We start from the raw sequence: 27,423 nt of genomic DNA on the forward strand, positions 1-27,423 counted from the left end.
CTTCCCAGTGGTTGTCTGGCATGGATGCCTCTTGATAATAAGGGTGCTTGTGATAATTAGAAGTATGGCACAAAAGTGTTAAGCTTTTGAATAAGAGTCTCTCTCATAAATAAATAAATCCTTACCACATGTCAGGGTTTCACCTTTTTTTTAAGGTTTTAATCTATTTATTGAGAGAGACAGAGAGAGAGAGAGAACAAGCAGGGTGAGGGTCAGAGAGAGAAGCAGACTCCCTGCTGAGCAGGAAGCTGGACATGGGACTTGATCCTGGGACTCTGGGCAGATGCCTAACAACTGAGCCACCCAGGTGCCCCAGGGTTTCATCTTTTATGGACTTACTTAGCTTGTTCAATTTGGCATCTTATAAGATGTGTTGCTCAGAGTGTACATTCAAAAAATGCTTCTTGATTACTAAATTTTATTTATGATGTAGTTAAAATCTACATGGAGAGAAGGTTCTATATTCTTGACCTGAAGGAACAGAGCTTCTGAGGAGCATACACCCACTGACAAACACCAAAACGGTCCAATTATCTTTCCATCCTTTATCCTGGCAAATAGCATCCAAGTTTCACTTTTTACATCTACCCTACGTGATCCTTCCCTAAAATCCACAGTGTCCTTTAAGGCCGCATTTTATTTTTTTTTATTTTTTTTTTTTAAGATTTTATTTATTTATTTGACAGAGTGAAATCACAAGTAAGCAGAGAGGCAGGCAGAGAGAGAGGAGGAAGCAGGCTCCCTGCTGAGCAGAAAGCCCGATGTGGGGCTCGAACCCAGGACCTGGGATCATGACCTGAGCCGAAGGCAGCGGCTTAACCCACTGAGCCACCCAGGCGCCCAAGGCCGCATTTTAAAAACTATGGTATAAATGAACCTTTGCAAAATAAGGCATTTTTTAACAGAATAAATAAAATCTTAGGACTGTTATTATATCCAATTATAGTCCTTTTCTACTTGGTTAAGTTTTAAAATTTTTTAGCTTGAGTAGTTGGACCTGGGGTTAGGGTACACTGTCATTTGAAATCATCATGTATGCCCCAACATTTATTTTAGGGGAGGAAGTTTTCATTTTATTTGTGAGATTTTTCCTCCTAATGATAGAAGCTTAGGCCCTTACTTCTGGTTTACAACATTAATATTTTTATTTGTAACACAATATATAATGGCCAAACTTTATTGCCAACATTTCCCTATGCCCATTGTTCTATGAAATGAATTAGAAGAACTATTTAATTTAAAGCACTCTTTTGATTATGCCCCCATAACACCTTTTTGGGATTTTATTGCTTTCTAATGTGGTGCCCCGAAGGACATATAAAACATCACTAGGCAGGAGATTATTCAGCTCATGTTATGGCTAATTTCTTGAGCTTACAGGGATATATGCACCATTGTGTAGAAGAAGGAAAAAAAAAAACTACAAGGAGATAAAGAAATTGCAAAATGTCAGAATCATTGGGGAAATGCGTTAAAATTTGTTTGGCTTTTCTGGACACTTTAACTATAGAAAAGATGACATATAGGCTTCTATTCATCTCTTCCTGAATCTTTCCTGGGCTCTCTCCCAGAAGAAGACAACTGATAAAACCATCTTCATCGTAATGAGTGGGAAGAATTATACTTCTTTCCCTTAGATAGTTGTCTGTTTCTTCTTATGTATTATAAACAAATGATTTGGAAACAGAAGTTATCAATGTAAATATTCTGAAAGACCTGTCTGGGGGGTTCAGGAGAACCACTCTGGACCCATTACTATTTCTTTCCTGAGCTCTGCTTCTCCTGCTTTAGCGTGACTCCACATCCCCTGGGAATCCTCTTCAAATACAAGTGGAAACACATCAGAGTACAAAGCTGTACGGCAAAGTAAACAGTCAATGAAATGAAAAGGCAGCCTACCAAATGGGAGAAAATATTTGAAACCATATATCTGATAAAGGATTAGTATCTAGACTATATGAGGAACTCAGACAACTCAGTAGCAAAATCATCATCTTTATCATCCAATTAAAATGTGGCCTTAGGACCTGCACGGACCTTTCTCAAAAGAAGACATAAAATGGCCAACAGGTACATGAAAATATGTTCAGTATCACTCATCATCAGGGAAATGCAAATCAAAACCACAATGAGTTATCACCTCATACCTGTTAGAATGGCTGTTATCAAAAAGACAAAAGATAACAAGTGTTGGTGAAGGTACTGGGAACAGGGAACCTGTATACACTCTCGGTGGGGATGTAAATTGATGCAGCCATTATGGAAAACAGTATGGAGGGTCCTCAGGAAACTAAAACCAGAGCTGTCATATGATCCAGCAACCTCACTTCCAGGTATATATCTTAAAGAAATGAAATCTGTGTCTCAAGAGATATATGTACTCACATGTTTATTGTAACATTAGTCACAAGAGGCAAGGTATGAAAAGAGCCTAAGTGTCTCTTGATGAATAAAAGGATAAAGAGAGGGGCACCTGGTGGGCTCAGTTGGTTGAGTGCCAGTTCTTGATTTCGGCTCAAGCCATGATCTTGGGGTCCTGGGATCAAGCCCCACATCGGGCTTCACACCCAGTGGGGGGTCAGCCTCAGGGTTCTCTCTCTCTCCCTCACCCTCTGCTCCTCCCCACCCCCGCTTGCTTGCTTTCTCTCTCTAAAATAAATAAATATTTTTAAAAAATCAATAAAGAAAATGTGATCTATGTATCTAATGGAATATTATTCAGCCTTAAAAAAAAAGGAAATCCTGTCATTTGTGACAGCATAGATGGGCTTGAAAAACATTATGCTAAGTAAAATAAGCCAGACAGAAAAAAGACAAATTCTGCATGATCTCATTTATATTTGAAATCTTAAAAAGCCCAGCTCATAATAGCAGAGCAGAATGGTGGTTGCCAGGGGCTGAGGTAGGAGAAATGGGGAGATGTTAGTCAAAGGATATAGACGTTCAGTTACCAGAGATGAATAAGTTCTGGAGATACAATGTATAGCATGGTGGCTATACTTGATACTGTATCATATACCTGAAATTTGCTGAGTGGGTTGACCTTAAGTGTTTTTACCACATACGCACACAAAAGTGTAGCTATATGAGTGATAGATTTCCTAATTAGCTTGAATTTCACAATGTATATGTACATCAAAACATCATATTGTGCACCTCACCTATGTACAACTTTTATTTGTCAAATGTACTTCAGTAAAGTTGGTGAAAAAAATAAAATGCAGATTCTAATTTAGGATCTGGGGTGGGGTCTGAGATTCTTAACTGGTAATAAGCTTCCAGATGTTGCCTAACACTTCCAGATGTTTGTTCTAACACTGACATAAAAGGAGTACTGTCTCCTAAAGATTTACAGTCACACAGGAATTAGAGAATTGTATTGGTAACGTGTGGCCAAGATAGAAATGTAGTGGGAGGGACATCTGGGGACATGCATTCAGGTCACAGTATCAGTATCAGTCCCAGAATATGGTTGTTGGCGTATGACTGATTTTTGTAACCATGATCAGACTTGACGAGGCGGCTGATATTAGAGAGATTTCTGGTGATTAAGACATCTGGGTCTGAGTGTATTATCTTATATGAAACTCTGCTGGAGTTAATTGGGACTTTTCCCCCAGAATTTGGGGGTGGGGTAACTATAGAGGAAAATTCTTGGCACGTTTTGATGTTTCTGTAACTAATCTGCTGTATCAATTGTGAAGGGAGAAAATTCTAGGGAGTTTGCCCCTGAGCACTGATCTTAATAGAGGGTGCTTTTGCTGCTGTTCTCCTGGGCACTGTTTGACTCGGGTCCCTGGTGACCGTGGTGAAAATGGCCAGGACCACCTCTTGTGGGGAGCAAATGCTCTCATGCCAAGTGACTGCAAAGGCCTATTTGTTGTCTTCTGCCCTGAATCTGCCCCTCCTGGGAGTGGTATTGCTTTGTTGGGGTGTTTCAAATATTGGCATATTTGAAAGTAATAGCAATAATTTATAAAAATGTCCCCATTGAAATGCCCTAGTTTAGAACCCCAGATTTACTGATTTTTTAAAATTTGAAAACAGACTAAAAGCTGAACACACACAGACTCACTAACCTCCTTCCATGGAAAATGTCAGTCATGAGGCTTTGGAAGAGGCGCACACCTTGCAAATCGAGAATGGTAGCACTTTCGTGACAGTAGCTTTAGCAATTAAAATGGTTGCCTTCTCAGGAGGGCGAAAAAGGTGATTTCTTCCAGTCAGCTCTTCCCAGCTGTTGTTTCTAAGGCTTCACTTTCAGCCATCAAGGCCTGTCAGTTTGGCCTCTAGTGTTTCTGGAAACTGGTTCTAACTCTCTGTTCCCACGGCAATGACTATTTCATCTTCTCTCACCTGAGCCATTACAAGAATTTGTTAAATGGTTTCTACAGCCCCAGACACATGTCAGTTCTAGCCCCTTCCATCTCCTGCTGATTGAGACTTTATAAACCCCAGACTGTTCATCCCCCTTCCTTCCCTGAAGACACGTGTTGACTTTACTGGGCTTACAAGATAAATGGAGACCTTTAGTACATCCTCTACCCTCTGCCAGCCAACTTCAAGAGAGTGTCCCTTCTTATTTACCCCTCTCCTGGCCCCATAAATTCTTCTTGCCCAGACACAGGACATTGTCTCATGTCTTTGCCTCTGTTGGGCCCTCTGCACAGAGTCCATTTCATCACTTCTCTCTTAGAAGGGCCATGTTCTGGTCATTCAAGAGTTAAATGATATTTCCATAGGAAAGCCGTCCTGAGCATTCCTCCCCCAAAGAGGAAACCCCCTTTTTCCTTTATTCTCCCACAGCACCCTGCTCCAGCCTCTTACAGAGTATCATTGTGATACACCCTGATTAGTTGTCTGTGGCGGGATGACTAGACCGTACGTTCTCAAACCGACATCTTGTTTAGGCATTCTTATATATCTCCGGCCTCTGGCAAGAGAGCCAGCCTCTAATAGGTGCTTCGTGTATAGTGCTTGAGTATGAGTGGATGGGGAGAGTGGAGGGACAGTGAGAGGGATGAATGAAAGAAAGAAATGGATGAATGAAAAAAGTTATTTGCTTATGATAAAGTAAAGGAAAAAAATAGGATATGTACATATATACATACACATACATGTGTCTACACACAATATACATACGTAATCCATAGTGTGACTCTGGAGCTATGAATACCTCTTATTAGATGATGGCTGGCAACAATAGTACCTGATAACTTACATTTTTAAGGGCTGATATATATATATATATATATATATATATATACACACATATATATATACATATGTGTATACACACACACACATATACACACAGAGAAATATATATTTATAAAAATACATATTATATATAAATATATTTATAAATTTGTATATATGATTTGTAAATAGAATTTGTATATAATAATGTATATAATATACATTATGTATAGTGTGTGTGTGTGTATACACACACACACACACACACACATATATATGTTTGTTTTGGCTTGGGCTTAACTCTGTACTCTTTCCTCATTCTAGAATGATGCAGGTCTTCAGCTTGTGGCTAATTCAATGGTGTGGGTTCCAGAAGGTGGGATGCTACAGATTACCAACAGAATCTTACAGGCTGAAGCTCCAGGTGCCAGTGCCTCAGAAATCATCTACAAAATTACCCAGGACCACCCACAATTTGGTAACTTTTCTTTTCCTTTCTCATGATCTCATCATTGTATCCAGCAATCTTGGACTTGCTATGGTATGACGCCATGCAGCGAGGTTGTGATTCCAATGATACTGACTTTCTAATACCTCACAGATCTCATTTAAACACAGAATCATCAAAACAACTGTGGTACTGTACACATATTCTGTATCAGGTGATATGCTAAGTAATGTAGACCTGTTAGTATATATGAAATCCAAAATTTAAATTTTCTGTTAGTATACATGAAATCCAAAATTTAAGTTTTAAAATAGGTTCATTTTAAAGAGAGAGTAACTTGCTAATACGTAGTTCATTTCAGCATATATAGCTAATAATGTCAGTTTAATTTTGAAGCTCAGGCTCTCACACTCCACCTTATGCCCCCTCTAGAACATCGCCAGACTTCTTGTTGAGATTTAAAAAAAAAAAAAAAAAAAGTTTTACATAAGAACATTTTTAAAGATCTTTGTTGTTATTTCCACTCGTAGCAAGATAGTAGAGAATGATAACTTGGAAAAATTTCCCTCGTCGTCATCTAGAAAAGCTGGATAAAAGATGATAAGAATTATAGGGCACTTGTGGCTGACCTTTCAAGAATAGAGAGAAATCTCCAGGTAGCAAACAGAGAAGGAGCTTAAAGCCAGTCTGGGCATGAGCTGATGGAACAGCTTCCCCGAGAGGCTTGTATGTGTCCCCATAACCCAAGGGCTCGAGAAGTAATGCTCATGCAGAAATAGAAAAGTTAAGATCTTGCATAAAACTGGGACTCTGGAAAGACTTTCATTTCGAGGGACAGAATAGAAAACAAGAAGGGCACCAGCCCAGAGAGATGGCAAAGAAACCTTCCTGTGTTTCCCAGGGCTTGGAGTAGAGCAAAAAAGCCTGCCAAGAAAGAACTTCAGGCCTGTTTCTCCCGCAGATCCAGGGCGAAGTTCTACTTGCCCGTGGTCTGAGAAACCCAAAGCTGAGACATTCATATGAATATTAATCTCAGGCCAATGATAATTCTTGGGTCCCTTGCAGAAACTGGTAGAAACTGTTGTAGAATGTCCACCCTCAACTCCGAATTTCAGGATTCTCACAGCCCAAACCCCTGAAGATTAGCTCAGAATTCAAAATTACAGAACAAATGAAGAAACAATCCATAGTATCACAAGAAAAATGAACAAAATGTTTAAAATTCCAAGGATTTCGAGCAAAGGAGTAATCATAAAAACTAAAACAAGCATATTAAAATGATTTAAAGACACAAAAGAAGGAATTGAAACTGTAAGGCATTAACCAAGACCATAAAAATAAAAGAAGAGGCAGGTATGTTTTTTAAAAGAATTAAAAAGATCACCTGAAAATGAAAATTATATTTTTCAAAGTGAAAAATATTTATTCACTACAAATAAAAACTTTCTTGGCATGTTAAATAGCACAGGAATAATAATCTGTTTTTCTCTGGTTTCCAGATTTTTAAAATTACATATTTTCTGTAGTGAGGGGGAAAAATTAACTTTTTTGCAATTTAAAAGTAATTCCAATGGGGCACCGGGGTGGCTCAGCGTGCCAAGCAACTGACTCTTGATTACAACTCAGGCCGTGTGTTCAGGGTCCTGAAATGGAGCCTCACATCAGACTCTGCACCATGAGTGTGGAGCCTGCTTAAGATTCTCTCTCCCTCTCCCTCTGTCCCTCCCATTACCCTCCCACCCCCCACTCACACACACTCTCTCTCTCTCAAAAAAAAAAAAAAGACTTAGGGGCGCCTGGGTGGCTCAGTGGGTTAAAGCCTCTGCCTTAGGCATGGGTCGTGATCCCATGGTCCTGGGATGGAGCCCCGCATCGGGCTCTCTGCTCCGCAGGGAGCCTGCTTCCTCCTCTCTATCTCTGCCTGCCTCTCTGCCTACTTGTCATCTCTGTCAAATAAATAAAGTCTTTAAATAAAAAAGACTTAAAAAAAATAAAAATAATTCCAATGTAACAAAGACATTGAAAAGCATAATCTAATTAAGAATTAATATAATTATAAAATCATTGGTCTAGCTGGGGGGTCTTTTATTATAGTTGTGTAACTTTGAGGAAGGCAAGTGGATTCCTTTGAGCCTTAGTTTTCTTTGAAAGGTTAGGCTAGATAATTTTTTTTAACTTTTTATTTTAAAATAATTTTAGACTTACTGAAAAGTTGCAAAAATAGTACAAAGAGCCCTTGAATACCTTTAATCTAGCTTCCCTCAATAGTAGCATCTTATAGAACAATGGAACAATTATCAAAACCAGGAGGCCAAGTGGATACAATGCTACTAATTAGTCCGCCGACCTTATTCAACTTCGCGTTCTTTTATCCACTGATTTTTAGCTCGATAATGTTTAAGTCCTTTTCAGCCCTAAAAATCTTTGACTCGTTTGATGTATTAAATTCTCTACCTTTATCTTGATCATTAAAAGCCAAAAAATTTAATTTCCTAGAGACAGCCCAATACTCCAATATTCTGTTTAACTCTAAATAGAACAGTGCTGAATTAAATTGTTTTTTAAGCCATTTTGGCTTGATAATGCCATGTAGGCTTACCTGTGACCCTATCCTACTATAAGTCTCTTAATTAACTTCTTCCTATGAACACAATCCTCCTTCTGTGTGTCCAGAGCCCCCTATTAGTAATAATCCAATCACATTACCCTTAAGAAGCACTCAGGAGTGAAGGCGGAGGTGGGAACTGGAAGCCCAGTGCACACCGGTCCGCTCACATCCATCTGTCGCGGAGGTGTGAATCTGTGGACCCCTTCCCCCCTGTCACCCCACCTACTGTGCACTCCCTCCTCACCTGAGAATGTCCCGGCTGGGCTTTAGACGTTTTGTGAAGACCTGACCGGGGAACTGAACCAAACGTAAATTGCTTGTAAATGTGTGATGGACCCAAGTTCCACCACTTGCAGACTCATCACTGCTCTCAAATAGAAGTGCGGACAAGTTGATTAGTACTTGTACCTTTAGCTACTTCACAAGTTTGAAAGTAAATTTAATGAGATGGTTTTAATGAAGGTACTTAAGTATCATTGCGGGGAAAACCTGACTTCATCCAACACATTGCCAACTCTAAATTATTTAGCATCGAGTAAGAAAGCTTTAATACAAATTTTGTCAATCCCAAAATAATTCATGGAGGTTCCAGTGAGATTCTAATTCTTAATACCTATCAAATTTCCCCCTCGGAATTCTCGATTAAACCGTAGACATCAGGATTCAGGAAATCCCAAGTGGAGATTATTATTCCTTTTCTTAAACCTAGACTGTCTTGTAAGCCTGGATTTCATATGTCTGAAAGGTCAGCTGCCTGCATTTGTCATAATAAAAGCAGAGGTGGGGTACGACACAAAAGCTCTCACCTTGCTGTGGTGACCGCACAAAATACTGATACTTCTCCATCTCCTCATGGGCTTAGCACAAAGGCACCTGGTATTCAGCAGACCCAGTGCTGAGCTCCCCCTGCACCCCTGCCTTCCTGCTAATGCATCCGGGGCATTGCTGCCCTTCCCGTCAGCAGAGGACTCCCAGGTCCCTCCCCGTCTCTCACCCTTCACAACCACAAGTGTCTAGGTCTGTTGCTTCCACTTGCTTAGTGACTCTCAAGTCTGTTTCTTTCTTTCCAAACTTCCTGCCGTTCATCCGGTGTTGCATTGTCTCACAATTGATCCAACTGTCTACATAAATGTTAATTACTATGATTACCATTTTTATAAAATAAAACTCAGCCTCTTTAACGGGTCGGTCATAGGCTCCTGTGTTCTGATAGTATATGTTTTGTGTTCTAAGTCAGTTCGTGCCGTTCCCCTACTGAAATCTCACAGTGGCTCGTGGTTGCTTATGGGGGATGTTTTTACGGGTAGGAACTACGCCTTGCTTATATTTGAATCCCCATTCCTGAAGGGGCTAGTCTGATAGCTAGCACCTGACAGGCATTCAGTCACTATTATCTGAGTCAAAATTTATGGGATTAGTCAATATCCTCTGGTTCCTGTTCATCTGCAAAACATGGCAATATTTTTTAAATCTGGAAAAACAGGTTTATTTCATTAGGTCTGCTTAGTTTTCCTATTATGAAGAAGAACAGCTAGGAAATTAGCATTTGAGTATTTTCTATTTTTCTACTCTCTACATTTTCATTGTAGAAGTCTGCTTTCAAATATTTTGCAGCTGTACCCACATTCCTAAACAATCTACATCCTGGAAAAGCACGGATATTCTGAACAGGGGTCGAACCAGAGAGAGATGGCTAACGGAATTTGTGACTTAGGTATAAATGAGAAACAATACTAAAAGGAAACTAGAGTGAGTTGATTCTACACATGATTTTATAAAGAAGACTCCTGATGGCTTTTTCCTTACTTCAGTACTTCGTCACCATCCAGGATATTATGCTGATTTTGAATTTGAATTTAGGGCCTATAAATATTAGAAGGAATATTTCCTTCAAGTTAGAAAATTGCTCTAGTGTAACTGAAGGGTGTTTTCAGTTGTCTAATGTGTGTAGTACACTTAGTGTACTAAGATCTGGGTGTCCTGCTGGAGAACGTATCCCTCTCCCTCCTTCCCTCCTTTTACCATCTGAGTGGTACGGAGGCTTCTCTCAGATTTATTATTAGGTGGATTTTCATGAGAATGTGGCTTCTGTTTTTAGCGATTCATCCATTCTCCTGTTTGGTCTACACTTGAGGGCATACTGTCCTGGTGAAATTTTACTTGTTTCCATAACACCTCCATATCTGCAATCTCACTCTAAGAAAAACAGTAGCTTCTGGTGGAGAGCAAGCATTAGAATCAGATTGGTGGGATTGTCATTTAGATTTGGGTTTCCTTGCTTCCATCCCAGTGAGGTCTACGGAATGATGGAGGAGAAAACATAAGGAATTCTTGGGGGGTAGATGCAGGACTGTGAACACAAAATAACCGTGACTGGAGACAGTTTCATGACCCAGAGTCTGAGCTTCGGATTCGAATCTCAACTCCTTCACATATCATTTGTGAACCTGAAGAAGTTACTGAACTTCTCTGAGCCTACAGACCTTTTAATGCAGATAATAAGAGCATCTTCAGAAGGATCAAATCAGAGGCGCCTGGGGGGCTCCGTCATTAAGCGGCTGCCTTCAGCTTGGGTCATGATCCCAGGATCGAGCCCCATGTCAGGCTCCCTGCTCAGCGGGAAGCCTGCTTCTCTCTCTCTCACTCCCCCTGCTTGTGTTTCCTTTCTCGCTATGTCTCTCTCTGTCAAATAAATAAATAAAATCTTAAAAAAAAAAAAAGGATGAAATAACATAATGATAAGGATAACCAGCATCCTTTTTAAATACCCATGAATGATTCTCATTTTATCAAGAGGAACAGAGGCTTGCAAAGCCCACGTAAAGCCCATGCAGCCGGGTTTGAACCATCGCATACTGTGCTTCCTGCAGTCCCTACCCTAGGCATCCCAGGGCCAGCTAACATCATTCTCATTGTACAGAATTCTCCCAAGAGTAACTCTGAATTTTTTCAAATTTCCCATTGTGTTTACACTAAAAACATGTGGGTTAGAACTCATTTCCTGCTACACAGAAGTTATAGGTACAAATGAATCCATCCATTGCCCAATCCATGCAGCTTGTGAATGTTTCTGTCTTCATGATTTTATGTGACTTAATTGATACAGTCGGTAACTTCATACCTGCAGTGCCTTTGAATTACTTTCAGTGTGTTTTAGCTGAGAGACTGGGCATTCTGTGTCTGGAGGTGAATTTGATAATACCTGTTGAATTCTGTGTTAACATACTTTTCTTCGCCTTGGGTTAAAAATAAAAGAGTACCTAATTTCTGTTAGAAAGAAAGGAAGGAAGGAAGGAAGGAAGACAGATAAATACATAGTAGCCAAGGAGATGAGAGCTCTGACCAACTTTTACATTTCCCAGAGATCCTCACTAACTCTGTGGCTTTCCTAGGAGAGGTGGTCCTGCTGGTTGATATGCCTGCGGACAGCCCCGTGGAGGAAGGGCAGCACCTGCCTGATGGGAGGACAGCAACTCCCACCAGCACCTTCACCCAGCATGACATCAACGAAGGCATCGTGTGGTACAGGCACTCAGGAGTCCCAGCCCAGAGTGACTCCTTCCTCTTCCAGGTACCCTCTGCCGCTGACTGACATCTTTTCTGATGTCTGGATGGTCTCATAAAAACCCTCGCTCTTATTTTTAAGCAATTTGGGTCATTTTCTCTGTTGCCTGGAAATTACATTTGGGGGAAGAATAAATGTAATTAATAGCACTGAGAGGTTTTCTAATCTCCCAATTCAGTCTTACAATAACTCTACAAGCAGAGTCATCTCGTGGCAGGGAGTTTATAATAGATAATGGCCAAAGTGTCTAGCAAAAACATTTTTTTCCAAATATTACAGTGCCCTATGGAGGAAAAAAAAATTTCTTTTTTCAAATGTTTTTGGAACATTTACCATCTTATGATAAGATCAGAAGCTTAGCAGCCAAACCCAGTGGGTTCATATTTCAGTTTTGCTGTGCACTGGCTGTACAACTTTGGGAAAATTACTTTGGCAAAATCCTTGTGCTTCATTTTTCTCATCTGTAAAATAGAGCTACTATGAGGGTTTAATGAGTTAATAGGTATGGAACATGTGAACACTGCCTGTCACATGTGTGTGGGTGTGTTACTGCCATTTATAAAGCTTGAGCAAATACCAGTGCCAAAGACTGAATGTCTGTGTCCTGAGATGTGTATGTTGCAATCCTACCCCCTCCCTGTGCAATGGTATATGGACATGAGACCGTGAGACCCTCGGTAGATGATGAGGATTAGATGAGGTCATGAGGGCTGTGCTCTCATGAATGGGATTAGTACACTGACGGGAGTCACAAAAGAGCTCTCTGCCCCTGCTTCCCTGCTCCCTGCTGTGGAGACACAATGAGAAGTCAGTGGTCTGCAAGCCAGAAAAGATCCCTCACCAGAACCTAACCAAGCTGGCACCCTGCTCCAGACTTCCGGTCTCCAGAAGTACAAGAAATAAGTTTCCCTTGCTCATGAGCCACTCAGTTTATATATTTTTGTCATAGTAGCCTGAGCAGACTAAGACAAACAGACCATAAGGAGGCCGTCCATAAATTAAAGAACAAGAAATTATACTGAGCGCATTCTCTGGCACTTATCAAACATAATTAGAAATGAAGGCAAACCATTTAGAATTTTTTAAACAGTCTCCTAAATAATTACTCGTTCTAAAAGGACATCAAAATAGCAAACTTTTAAGAAATGTTGATGAGGAGGAAATAACTCCTCAAAACTTAAATGATGTGGACAAAATAATACTCAAGAAAACTGATGGCTTTAAGCTCTTATTATTGAGCAGAAAAACATGAAAATAAATGGACTAAGCGAAGCTACAAAATGACAAGAGAAACCTAAGGAAAGCAAAAGGGAGGAATTCACAAAGATAAGCAGAGGAATTCATTCAGTATAAAATGGGAGAATTGATAATGAGCACAAAACCCGAATCTTGGGAAAGATCAATAAAATTGGGCAAACTTACATCAAGGGCAATTTGGAAATAAAGACTTGAATAGAAGTGCAAAGGAATGAGGAACTTCGAATGAGAAACAGCATCGAAACGTAGATGCGGAGAAGAATTTGGGAAAATGTCAGAGAAAATATAAAGCAGCTCTCATGGGGGCTGATCAGCCAACGCGGGGCTGGGGACCCTCGGAGTCTGAGGCTTTTCCTTTGTCCATGAACCCAGCTGGGGATAAGCTGCCACAGCAAGTGGCCCACCTTGTTCAAGTTGCCGTCCATTCCGTTCCTGACGCCTGGTGTGTACGTCTTCCTTGCCTGACTAGTATGTACAGTACAAAAGAGGTGCTTTTCCAGGGAGCAGATGAGCTAAACTTGGCCCGTATTAAAACGAGATGATCCGGGGTGCCTGGGTGGCTCAGTGGGTTGGGCCGCTGCCTTCGGCTCAGGTCATGATCTCGGAGTCCTGGGATCGAGCCCCGCATCGGGCTCTCTGCTCTCTCGGGGAGCCTGCTTCCTCCTCCCTCTCTGCCTGCCTCTCTGCCTGCTTGTGATCTCTCTGTCAAATAAAAAAATAATAAAAAAAAACGAGATGATCCTGAGCATCTGGAACGTCCCAGGGGTGAGCAAGTCTCCCGCGCCCTCTGCCAAGTTAGCGTTCTCATTTGTAGCACCCGGGGAACTGCACAGTCCTCGGAGAATGAGTCAGAACGGAGGCAAAGACCTCAATCATAAGAAGGCACCTCAGCAAACTGGAATCCTCAGATCTGCCTTTGCTTTATCGGTGTCGGGACGGAGGATGTTCTCCATACGGGGCACCTCCCTGGGAAGGAGTCTCCTCACCTGCTCAGAATGATACTGGATTGCCTTTGCAACTTGGTTACTAACGGGTAATTATAGAAAAGCAAAAGTGACTGATCTTTTTTAAAAACAGATGCGCTAGAGTTTGAGACATGGCGGCTGAATATTCTTACTTAGAAAGTGGTTCCCTTTGCAGAGTCTTCACACGTTTTCCTCAAGACGTGTTTAGAACCCTGACCTGAAATCTTCTTCACAATCTGTGGGGTTTTCTTTACACATCCTCAGTGGTGAATCATCCTTTGGAAGTTGATTTTTAAAAATAACCAAAGAGGGCGCCCTGGTGGCTCAGTGGGTTAAGCCTCTGCCTTCGGCTCAGGTCATGATCTCAGGGTCCTGGGCTCGAACCCCGCATGGGGCTCTCTGCTCAGCAAGGAACCTGCTTCCCCGTCCTCTGCCTCCCTCTCTGCCTACTTGTGATCTCTTTCTCTGTGTCAAATAAATAAATAAAAAATCTTTAAAAAAATAACCAAAATGCCAAAAGTCAGCCGGAGTCCTGTCTAGTAAGAAGAGCAGTAATTATTTTTGGTTAAAACAGGGAGCAATTACGCAGCAACAAGCTCGGTTTCCTCCGGTGATTTGTGAACTCTCTCTCTGAAGGCATTCCAGAAAGTGCATCCTGAGCACGGACGGCATCTTTATTGCAAACATGAAACAACTCTCTGAGATTATGTTCTCCTAGATGTGGAAGTTTCGTGTGATTTTAAAGTCTCATTGTTTTATAGGCTTGCCTCATCTTTTGGTTTGAAATGACACAGACACTGTAGCTGTGTGCGAAAATAAATGGTTGCAACTTCTCTCGTTCATCATTTTAGTGTCCCAGAAGGATTTTAAACTAAAAAAGGTGCTGTTTAATGATTCTTCTCTTCCCTTCTCTTTTCTTTTTTTAAAGCAGAAAATGCAATACAATGGGTTGCATGGATTTAATTCTATTTTAATGCTGATGTGCTGTCATGAGCCATCAATGCACCCCATCTGTTACTTTGCATGGAAAACTTGGGATTTATGTAATGCAGTGGCATTAAAAAATAGAGTATGGCACAGTGAGAAGAAAGCATGTACATTTGCATCATTTGGGGCATAGGAGGGAACTCTGGCTTTGGTATATTCAGATCATGTTGAAACGGCCTTGGGGGTTTCCGTATGAAAAGACCAACGTTTATTTCACACCGGTATGTTTACTAAGGAAGCGAGAAGTGATTTCTTTGCTTGGTAGTATGTCCTACCTACCTACCTACACGGCGTTCCATTCTTTTTTTCCAAAAAATAGAGCATATTTTCCCCTTTCCTAAGATTCTAAAGCTTCCAAATTAAGCCATCTTGGTCAGTGGGAAGACCACGAACCTGCTGACCTGGTTGAACACTCACCCTTATTGACCATGATTTAGACACCCTGCTCAACTTCTTTGCCCTTCAGTTTCCTCATCTTTAAAATAGGAGATAATAGCTCATTGGTAGATGGATTAATAAGTAGATAAGTAAGATAACTTTTGAAAAGTAGTAGCAGGGTGCTGAGCCCGTGACAGATGTTAGGGAATTACAGCTATAGTTACTGAATTATTCATAATGACACACCATAAGATGTCTTCTTGAATACGTGTAGATATTCCAAAGCTTGATCTCCAGGCATCTGGTGGGATGGAGATAGAGAAGAGAGTTTTTCTGTTGGGCATAACTTGAGAAGACACGGGGAAAGGACTGCCATTCCTGCTTTCTCTCGGAAGTGAGAGAACACGCCCCCTCTCCTGTGGAATTACTGCGACGACATATGACATACGCCCACTCCGGCCTTAGCAGGTCTTGTAACAAGCCTGTGGTGGAGCAGACAAAGGAGAGATGGAGGGCTCAAGGGGCAGCTCAGAATCACAGAGGGAGGAGAGGAGCTACGGCATAGGCAAAGCATCATATTTTAGCATTTTGAAGCAAAAAGAGGTCAATTTGGTGACTCTTCTAATTATAAATGTTATTAATCTCACTTTTACAGTGATGAGGCTGAGATTTGTCATTTATAGTCTAGGTGTACTTATCCGTGCTGGATAAAGTTTAAAGAACTAGAAAAAAAATCACTTATAAATCATGTGTCATATATATGTTTATAATGAGATACGTAGCTATCAAAAATCATGTTTTCAAGATTGTTTAATGAAATAGCAAAACATCACAGTATTACGTTTGGTAAAAATGTGGAACACGTAATTGTATCTAAAGTTTCACTTATGTATAGAAAATAGACTAAACTAAAATGCATCAATATGTTAATAACTTCTCTTTTTACCTAGTGAAATTCTGGCTTTTTTAGTTTTTATTTGTATTTCTCTGCATTTTTAGAACTGCCTAAAATGATTACATTTTTTTTTATAATCAGTAAAACATTAGCATTGAAATGAAGAGCAGAATGAAAATCATAATGCAAAAATGCATAGAATTCCAAGACAGATGGTTTCAAGGGGGAAAAGCAAACACACACAAATAGGCTGTGCCCAGCAGAGGATGAGAGGCTCACCAGTGTCACGTTTCCTTCCAGGTGTCCAGTGCCACAGATGCCCACACACATCTGGAGAGCCGCACGTTCAACATTGCGATCTTACCGCAGACACCCGGGGCGCCTAAACTCTCGCGGGGAGCATCTCTCCATATGACTGTGAGTTGGGTGGAAGGGCTCGCGGTTTCCGCTTGGAGGAGGCACGCTGTTGGGGTTTAATAGAGCACCGTGCTTTTGTGTCTGGTTAATGCGTGACTCAGAATGTGGACCCTGGGGCCAATAATAACCAGCCTCGAGAACACATTTCCTGTTGACGTGAATAAGAAATTTAAAATTCCAGAGCGTAGGGAAGGTGATGTGGAATCCACCGCAACCTCCCGTCCACCACTTCTGTCCTTTTTAGAGCATCCCGGAGGTCACAGGGCCTCCTTGAGTGGTTGAAGGGAGTTTGGAGCTTGTGTCCATTTCATCAGAACCATGTGGGTGTCATTGCTCAGTCCGCTCCGGCTCCACCTCGCTGGAGAAACGGTCGGTCTGTGTTTCAGAAGCCCTGTGAGGAGCGTTTGGTTTTGTTTTCCTACTGTGAAACTTTCCTGGAGAAAGGGATGCCTTTGCCGAATCCAGAGAAATAAGTACCAGTTACTCAAATGGAAGTTCGAGGGGCAGGTCAGAAGGAACAGAGAGGCGAAGGTGCAGGGCTCTCCCAGACGTAAGAGCAGCACATACAGAGACGCAGAGGTGAAGGACAACGTGATGGGTGGGAAGACTGCCAGCAGGTCAGTAGGAGGCAGAGGAGGCGTGAGGATGTGGAGCCTGGTGAGCTCGATCATGGAAGGTCTTGTGCGCTGTGAGGAAGGAGTGTGGGCCCATGGAAAGGTTTGAAGCAAGGTGACAGCTAAATTGGTACACGAAGCTTAGTTCGGACAATTAGCAGCTGCAACATAACCCCATATCTAGGGGGTATGGAAAGCCAGAACCCCTGTTCTAGACAGAGCCCCGAGCATATAAGACCTCGTAAATTAATCATAAAGGATTCACATTTTAGTTAGCGCCCACATAATTACACTCCAAAGTAGTGTATCAGCCCTGAGCCACAACAAAGAGAGCAGCCCTGGTTTTAGAAATTATGGGTCTGGGGCACGACAGAGACATAAAGGGGGAAACAGAAAGTTTTTAATGAATAGCTGGTATCGGCATTTCCACCATAAACCATAATTTAAAGAAATCATAATTCAGCAGCACTATAAGGTCTATAATTCATCATTCTGACTGGAGGAACCTGGATCAGAATTTTCTGTCAAGTGTAAAGAAAAATGTGCATACACATTTCTTGCCAAATGCTAATGCAGTATTATTCTAGGTTTTGAGGGGAAAAATGGGCCAGAAGCCAATGACAGTGGTGCCATTCCCACTATGTAGCTGTGGACCTCTAGAAGCTTCTCACGCTACTTAACCTTTAGGGCCTCAGGTCGCATGTTTGCAAATCGCATCTGTCTTATCTAATTTAGGATATCACAAAGGTGAGTTTACTGGAAAATGTGATTAGCCCACTCTTTTGTTCCTTAAAATCTACATAGCTTGTATTTCTTTTGACATTAATTGGGGCCATTACTACCGGATATACTTGAAATCTGTGACAAAAACACATTTTCTATTTAGTGATTTGGACTCACCTAAGCACACTAATTTTGCACATATTTGGTAGATACATCATGAATGTTCTAAATACAAATATTGTATACCCATATCTGTGTTTAAGGACAGGAGTCCCCCTCTCCAGTCATTCAGTCATCCCAATAAACACTTTCGAGCCCCTAATTTATCCCAAGGGCCGTGAAATGTATTGGAGATTCAATGACTATAAAACACAGTCTCTCTTCTCAAGCAACTTAGAGTCTAAAACAAGCAAATAAGTAAGCAAGGATGACCAGGACATGATGAATGCTGTGATATGATACGCAAGCAGAGTCACACTATGGAAGCAAGTAGGGAGACACCTAGTCCAGTGGAGCATGGGGGAGGTCGTGGAAGGCTTTCTCTTGGAGGGGAGCTGAGCTGGTTGAAGCGTGGACTCAAGTTTCAGCCTCCTTGGGGTCCTCTGTAGGGTTGGCTAGACCACAGATTGCTGGAGCACACCCCGGGGTTTTCTAACTTAGTAGATCTGGTCTAGGGCTGAGAATGTGCATTTCTAACGAGTTTCCAAGTGATGCTGTTGCTTCTGCTCTGCCCACCACACTTGAAACCCCATTTATCTAGACTACAAATAGAGGGAAATTCATGCCAGGCAGACGAGCAGCAGGTAAAAAAAGTGAGAGACAGGAGAACATGACATGTTTGAGGAATTGCAGAGAGTTCTGCTGGCCAGAGCATAAATCCCTAGGTGAAAAAGAAGAAAGAAATGAGAGTCAGATCATAGAGGACCTTACAGATGAGATGAAGAGTTTCCATTTTGTCCTGAAAGGATGTTTTTGGGCAAGTAGGATGCTGAGCGATTCATAGCAGAGAGGGGGCGTGATCAGATTTTCAGTTTAGGAAGATCCTTCTGGCTGTAGTGTAAATAACACACCACACGGGGTCCAGACAGAGAACGAGGAGGCCAAGGCACAGGCATCTCAAACAAGAAGGGCAGGTAGCACGCACCGCATGCAGTGGCAATAGGGATTGAGGGGTCAGTGAGATCTCAGAGGCAGTGGCACACCTGTGTATACTGCAGCGAGATGCATACGGCTGAGAGGCAGAAGCATCTTAAATGTCCTTCAGGAGATAAATAGTTGAAGAAATTATGTTATATACAACAACAGGATATCATCCACTCTTTAAGAAGAAGGAAGTCCTGCCGTGCTGTAGACTGTATGAACCTTGAGGACATTACCTGAGTGAAATAAGCCAGTCCCCAAAGGGCAAGTACTGCTTGATCCCCTTACGGGAGCTACCTGAAGTAGGGACACTTTCAGAAACACAAAGTGGAAAGGTAGTGGCCCCTGCAGGGGTGGGGGGTAGAGGTGGGGAGACGGAAATGGGGAGTTGATTTTCTTCGGTGGGTATGGAGTTTCAGTTCTGAAAGATGAAAAAGTTCTAAACATGTGTTCCTCAATGATGTGTATACAGTTAACACTACTGTCCTGTGCCCTTAAAAGTGGTGAAGATGCTGTAAGAAACATAGGGAGAGATTAAAAGATATCTAGAGCTGTAGAGGTCAACTGTGTAGAAGTGGGTAAAATGGCCCAGTTTCTGATACGGAAGGACGCCCTTCACTGAGGTCAGGAATGTATGCGGGGGAGCGCTGGAGGCTGTGATGAGTTCAGTGGGAGGCGCTTACAAAAGGTGTGCCGGTAAGGGCTGGCAGAACACCAGTAGATACTCTCTGTGGGAGATAAACCTCTGAGAATCATTAATGACATGTGGTGGTTTAATGCTTGGGCCTGAGATTCCCCAGGAAGATTGCGTAGAGTAAAAAGCAGCATAAAAAAAAATACCTGCCTAAATGGAAATTTGTTCTATGGCCTTTCTATAATGCTCTTCATCAAATCCGATCCTTTAAATGGTGTCCTACCACTTTGTTTTGTAGCGTTCCACCAGAATTATGTGCCTACATGCATGTATAAGATGTGTAGAGTCTGAATAATATTTTAAGATATATATGTGTGTGTGTGTCTGCGTGTCTGTGTGTGTCTCTGTGTGTAATCTGAGATGTATACATTTAGGATATATATATCAAATTTGGGCAAGGAGATCTGTAAACAAGCATGTTTACCAATAAATAGCATAGCATAGTGTGAGATTCAGCAAATAAGTTAATAACTTTACATTAACTCAGTTTTCCAAGTAACCATCCACTGTTTGACTTAGAAGATCCTTAAGGACAAAATCTTTAATTAATCTTGTTACCTTCTCAGCATCTAATGCAATGACTCATGTAGAAGTACTTGCTTAGTGAATATCTGTTGACGAAATGAATCATTTTCAGACCTACTTTCTTTTTTTTTTTTAATATTTTATTTATTTATTTGAGAGAGAGACAGTGAGAGATAGCATGAGAGAGGAGAAGTTCAGAGGAAGAAGCAGACTCCCTGTGGAGCTGGGAGCCCAATGTGGGACTTGATCCTGGGACTCCAGGATCATGACCTGAGCTGAAGGCAGCCGCTCAACCAACTGAGCCACCCAGGTGCCCTTCAGACCTACTTTCACACAGCTAATAATTCCCTTCACTATCTCACCTTCAAATTCAAATGAATTAATCATATGAGTATACACATACATACACATACTTCGAATATCGTATTTCCATTCTCTTCTTAAAGGGGAAGGAAATTCTCTTATCTCTTAACACGAAAGCATATTTGTTACGTCCTTTTTCAGATAGTTGTGGTACTCAGAGGTGGGTTGCCCACGGTCACCACTCGAGAGGAAGGCCTTGAAGAAGCCCTCCTAGTTCCACTTGTCTCCGGAGTGATCACTGTAACAAGAGTTCTCTTAAAACCACTCTTCCTGGGGTGAGCAGGGGCTCGGTTGGAACAGCTGAGCTGTTTGTTCTGTAGACTCAAGTCTGGGCATGCCGTATTGGGTTTATGGCTGCGGACTTATCGGTCCATGTTTTTTCTTGAGACCTTTTCAAACACTAATAAAATTGTTATCTGCAGTTTCTGGAAATTTCTTTGTCCTTGGAATTCCTACTGTGCTTTATCTGAGCCTTTCACAGTACTTAGCAGTTTCTACGTTGGAGTTATTTATGAACTCCCCTTACCAAAAACCGGAAATCCTTGAGGAAAAAGTCTGCATCTTATTCATCGTGTGTCTCCCACAGCTCTTTGCTTGGTACCTGCCCAGCGTAGGTTCTGACTGAATATTCGCTACATGAGTAGGGGAGTGAATTAATTTTGTTGTCCTAATCAAACTGTGTGAGAAGATGATTTCTTGTAGAACCCCCTTTTACTCATCTCATCTTCTTATTTTTCATAGGTATTTAATTTCTGAGGCCAGCCATGAGCTTTGCTGCTTTGCTAATATGACAGTCGACAGGTGAAAGTGGTCTTTCTTTTAACGGCAGCTGAAATAATAATGTTGTTTGTAAATCCTGACCTAGGATCCCAAAGATTTAAATTACACATACCCTTTGCTAAGGCTTACATGTTGAAGTGTTTGCCTCTCTTTAGACAACACTGAAAGATGATGGAAAATATTTTTTTAATTAGGTTGCTATAAAAGTATTCTCATCATTTTACTTCTTAGCCTAATCTTCTCATAATGATATTTTCCATTCACTCAACAAATTTTTATTGAGCTCTTTCATGTGCTAGGTGCTTGGGATCTATCCACGAACAAACAAAAATCCACGTTCTCATGGAGTTTCCATTGTCTTGGGGCAGGAGGGAATAGACAATAAGTCGTAAATCAAATAAATAACTCATATGTTGCATGTGAGTGAAAAGTATTATGGTAAAACAAAAGGTAAGACCAAGGTCAAGGGGGTCAGAAATGCGGTGGTGGCAACAGCAGAGAGGGGCCCAGATTGCAGATGTAAATGAGCTGAGCTTTACTGAAACAAAGATGTTTAAAGAAAGACTTGCAGGAGGTGAGGCGGAGAGCCGTGAGGGGAAAGCGTTCCAGGCCCAGGGAGCCATGTGTTTAGACACGTCCAGTTGTGGGGTGGGCTTCAGTGTTCAGGGAGCAGCGGGGAAGCCAGTGTGGCTGGAGCAGAGTGAGTGTGTGTGAGAATCTCAGATTCACAGATGGGCCCAGTGTGTGTGTTGGGGGCAGGGAGGCGGGGAGAGGGAGGGGTTGGGGCAGATCTTGTAAGTCCTCACGGGCCATTGGAGGGACTTCAGGTTTTTTCTGGGTGAAATGGAGAGCCCTTACTAGGTGTTGAGCCACAGAGGTCGAACCTCCTCTTTGGCTGGCTGTTGGGCTGAAATGGATTGCTGGTGGGCAGGAGAGCAGGAGATCAGTGGGGAGGCTGTCCTGGTGACCAGGTGTGACTGTGGCTCCCAGCAGGGTGGTGACAGCGGCGTTGGGGAGAAGCAGTTGGATTCCAGACATATTCATAGGTAACGTGGGCATTATGAGAAACACTATTCTGTACTTTTTGATTGTTGACAGATATTTTAATAAAAAAGTGTCTTCTGTAATGATTTCTATGAAATGTAATCTTTCATTTCTTACTATGTTTAATTGATAAATATTGAACATTCCAAATACCCAATATTAAAATTGATTTTACTTTGATTTATGTCAGACTCGATAGTGCTTTCTTCAGGGAATCAAGTCCTTACTTTTTCTACCTCCTGCCCGTTCTATCAGTAGAGAAATTATGTCAATAAATTCCATAATACAATGTGCTTTCTTGGCCACATGTATTTCCCTTCGTCCATGCTCCTCTGTCCAGTCCCTCTTCTAATGGCTGGATTGTTTTAGGGGCATCTAGATCGTCAAAAATATCTCCTAGTAACCCGAGAATTTTCAGATACTCCCACAGCTTCGAGATGAAAAGGGGAGGAGCTGAACGAGGTGCTGAGCCTGCCCTTTTCTGTCCACGTGGCTGTCCCACACCTGTTCGCGGGTATAGGTGTGTATACACTCACGTAGGCTGTAAACACTTCCCACAGGGCCTAGATTTTTCATTTGTTGTCCTTACTTGTTTTATTTTAGAGTGAGAGACCAGCGGCTGTTTGTAACTCTTACTTTCCTTACTCATGACATTCCAGACCCGAGCAGTGGCCTGAAATATGACTCTGTACTCTAGGGGGGTTGTCCCAACCTGCAAATGCCGCCTCTCCTCTCCCGGCACAAGTGTGCCTTCAGGACACTTACAAAGCAACTGCGACCTTCAATCTTTTCTCGGTTTACAAGAGGAGCACCACGCCCTCCTGCATGGGAATGACTGAGCCCTACTTAATCCTTTCCCAAGTGGGGAAATTCCTTCTGGAGGAAGCAGAGCTTCAAAGAGGCAGACAGCATGTCCCCCTCAACCCTGCAGGGGTCAGCTAGGAAGAGCCGGCAAGGAGCCGGATATTTTTGTTCTGTCTTGTTAACAGCATATGTGACCCAGGCAAGGGGCCTGTCCTCACACTACTTTTCCCTTTTCTCATCTCCATTCTGTATGTTTTTGCTGCTGTCCCCAACTCCCTGTTATGCCTGGTCATGGGATTCGAAATCTCTCTCTCTTTCTCTCTTTTTGAGAATTGTCACTATTGGTGGGTTATGGCTATATACAAGTGAATGGACAGTAAAAAAAAATATGTACACATTGGCCTTTTGATTTATTTTGCTTGACCCCTTCATTGGATACTGAGGACTGGAAGAGAAAAGCAAAATGTAATCCTTTTGAAGGGTACAATGGAGACAAAGAAAACATGCACTAGTTTTATGTGCTTTAATAAGTAATTCCTAAACCTCTGAATTCAAATGATGAGTGTCTTTTGGTGTTTGAGGTGAGTTCATCTTTTGCCCTTTGAAAACATCACAGTTCCCGTTGGCAAAGCTGGTGTGGTCAGGGAGGGCTTCTTACCAGACGCAGCCTCAGCCCATGACGTCAGAGGAGCAGAGATGTAGTGACATCTGCGAACAGCAGGACAGGACAGCAGGACAGGAGGACAGGAGGAGAGCAGGCTCTGCTGGCTCGTGTTGACGCGTCCCACTGCGAGTCCCACCTGGGGAGAAGTGGTCATGTTGGGACACCCCACAGTATGCACCAACACAAACCTGGGGCAGCGAGCAGGGGAGGGGAGAGTGCAAGAGAACTGGAGGAAGATTCAAGATCCTCTGAGGTTCTTAAGACCAAGACAGACCTGCAGTGCAAGAGACCAGATCCTTCTTCCGAGCTTTCAGAAAAAATTTTGCTGTAACTAATTTAAAAGCCCAGAGTGAGCATGTTTTTGTTTTTATTTTTGTTGTTGTTGTTGTTTCTGCTTTTTAAATAAGGTTTGTTTTTGTCTCTGGCTTTTGTTTTCGTCACCCTGTTTTTTCTTCTTCTTCCTTAAATGTTGTTTAGGCTCGGGAGGATGCCCTGACTGTGATCCAGCCTCATTCCCTCTCCTTCATAGACTCTGAGAGACCAAGCAGAAAGATTATATACAACATCACTGTACCTCTGCATCCAAATCAAGGTAAGGCGTGCAGTCAATGACCTTTTGAGTGATGCTCTTGTCTTCTAATTGTTGGCCTATCTTCAAAGCTCGGGAGTTTCGTCTGCAGGTACTTGTTGAGGATTTAAGCAGTAACAATTATGCACGCTCTCTGTTCCCTTGTTCTGAGTTTAGGACCACTTGAGAAAGAGACACTGTCGTCAGACAGATGGAGATGAGTGTGTCAGCTTTGGTATGCCAGAGCTGGCTGGAGAATATGGTGTGCGCACAACTTGAGTCACTGGGTTGAGCTGCCCCTCTCATGCACGGGCAGAACTGGGCAGACGTGGGCACGGTCTGCAGGGACAGACCCTGCTCTGATGAGGATAGGAGAGGTGAACAGACAAGAATGGGAACGAGTGTGTGCTCAGGACAAGGAGCTCTGCCAGCGAGTGCAGAGTGTGCTGAGTCGCACACACCCGGTGCCTTTCCCCTTTGGATGAATCCCCCCTTTCATGGCAGGGAAAATGAACATGTGAAACCAGTCAGGAGAAAGGAGAGGGGCCCCTGCCATCACCCTTCATTCTTTAGATGGCTGAACTTGGGGCTTAACTAATAAACCTGTCCCTAACAGAGGTGTGGCTGTCCCTCATGGAAGGGAGATTAGCTCTAGTGACAGTTCTGCTCCCGAATCTGAGGCTGACGTCCTGAGACCAACCATTGCCCTGGATGCAAGCCTTCCACATTATCGAATCCCCCAGGAGAGATAAATGTCTAAAAATTAAATTATATTACCCTTTGATAAAGTCCAGAGAAAGGAAACACCTAAAAGTCATGCTTCTCTTTTTCTAAATCTGCTGAGTCATAGCAAGAGCATTTCTCCTTACATTGCCAGGGCAGAGTGGAGCTCTCCATCCAGCAGCCTGGGCTGTCTTTTGGAGAATGACTATAGGTCCCTCAGCCCCTCAGAACCTGAATTAGTTCAACACCAACTCTCCCATGTGTCCTTCTTTGAAAGAGTTGATAGGACATGAAAGGTGATCAGAGCATTATTTCTGTGCCTACAAAATTTAGAAATGATAGGTAAATTTTCAGCCTCTAAAGATTTATCCCAGAGTTAAAATTGCAAATCCAATTCTTAGAATAATCATGATCCATGTTTCTGTTGCCAAAGGTTATCACAGAGGCCGAGGTGTTTCTGAAGGAAAGGGGTAAGTTGAGAAAACTGTCATTATAGCCTCACCAGGAGCCCAAACTATATCATTTTCTCAACAAGCTTGACCTTTAAACTTTATCGAAAGAATCTCAAATTATGGTGAAATGTCTATGACTTGTAGAGAATTACCTAGTCTAAGTTATATTAGGGGTAGTAGTTTGTGTCTTACTATTGATTATGGTCAATGACTTCTGTCAGAAATCTATTTGGGTTTCACACACAAAAAGAGGCTCAAACACCACGCGTCATCAGGAAAATGCAAATCAAAACCAGAATGAGGTATTACCTCACACCAGTCAGAATGGCTAGTATCAAAAAGGTGAGACATTACAAGCGTTGGCGAGGATGTGCGAGAAAGAGAACCTTTGTGCGCTGTTGGCAAGGGTATAAGTGGGTGCAGTCACTGTGTAAAACAGTATGGAGGTTTCTCCAAAAAATTAAAAATAGATCTACTGTATGATCCAGGAACTGGGTATTTACCCAAATAAAACAAAAACAGTAATTCAAAAAGATACATGCACCCTTGTAATTACGGCAGCCTTACTTACAACAGCCGAGATAGGGAGCCGCCTCCGTGTCTACCGTAGATGCACGGATGAGGAAGATGTGGGGCTGGGATGGTGCTCACGCCTAAGAGAATGAAATCTTACCGCTCGTGACAACACGACTTGGACCTGGAGGGTGTGATGCGAAGTGAAGTAAGTCAGACGGAGAAAGACAAAAACCATATGCTTCCATTTGTGTCTGAATCTAAAAAGTGAAACAAATGAACAAACACTCAAAAATAAACTCATAAATACCAAGAATGAACTAGTGGTTGCCAGAAGGGTGGTAGGTAGGGGAATGGGGAGGGGGGCGGTGGAGGGGTTAAGAGGTACAGACTTCCAGTTACAGAATAAACAAGTCGCAAGCATGAAGAAAGCAGCTTAAGGAATATAGTCAGTAATACTGTGATCAATTTGTGTGGTGACGGATGGTAACTACGCTCATCGTGGGGAGCATTTCATAATGTATACAATTGTCAGATCACTAAGTGGTACACCTGAAACTAATATCGTACTGTCAGCTGTAATTCAATTAAGCATTTTTTAAAAGATCCTGTTGAAGTCTGTTTCGGTTTCAGATTTGCCTTTTTCTTGAATGACTGGAGATTGGTATGATGAGAGAAACGGGAGAGCACTTGCTCTTGAAGGATAGATGACTCCCCCACCAGGGGGAAAGGCAGATTTATGGCCCCAGGCATTCCGTCAACCATCAGACTTACTGTCGGTGCTGATGCTGAGTCTCTTGCTCCCCAGGGATCATCGAACACAGGGACCAGCCTCACTCTCCCATCCGGTATTTCACACAGGAAGACATCAACCAGGGCAAGATCATGTACCGTCCTCCCCCGGCAGCTCCCCACCTCCAGGAGATCACGGCCTTCTCCTTCGCTGGTAATGCCTTCTCCTCTCTTCTCAGGCACCCCGACTACTCTCTGGGGAGCCTCATGGCAGCTTCTCCCCAACTCTTCCTGTTGTCCTTCTGACACTTTAGTGATATCGCTTTATAGCTGTTCAAAATCACTTGAGGCTTGTGGGCCAATGT

The 27,423-nt window shown here is 42.3% G+C and overlaps 1 protein-coding gene across 1 annotated transcript in view; it reads left to right on the forward strand.

Moving 5' to 3' along the window:
• FRAS1 (Fraser extracellular matrix complex subunit 1) overlaps positions 1–27,423 on the forward strand; it is a 413,592-nt gene that overhangs the window by 277,104 nt on the left and 109,065 nt on the right. The window contains 5 exon segments of the mRNA XM_047719626.1: positions 5,524–5,677; positions 11,648–11,826; positions 16,603–16,719; positions 24,548–24,662; positions 27,135–27,272. Coding sequence (XP_047575582.1) covers positions 5,524–5,677; positions 11,648–11,826; positions 16,603–16,719; positions 24,548–24,662; positions 27,135–27,272 — 703 coding nt within the window.

Source organism: Lutra lutra, chromosome 2 (genome assembly GCF_902655055.1).
Source record: "Lutra lutra chromosome 2, mLutLut1.2, whole genome shotgun sequence".
Lineage (NCBI taxonomy): Eukaryota > Metazoa > Chordata > Mammalia > Carnivora > Mustelidae > Lutra > Lutra lutra.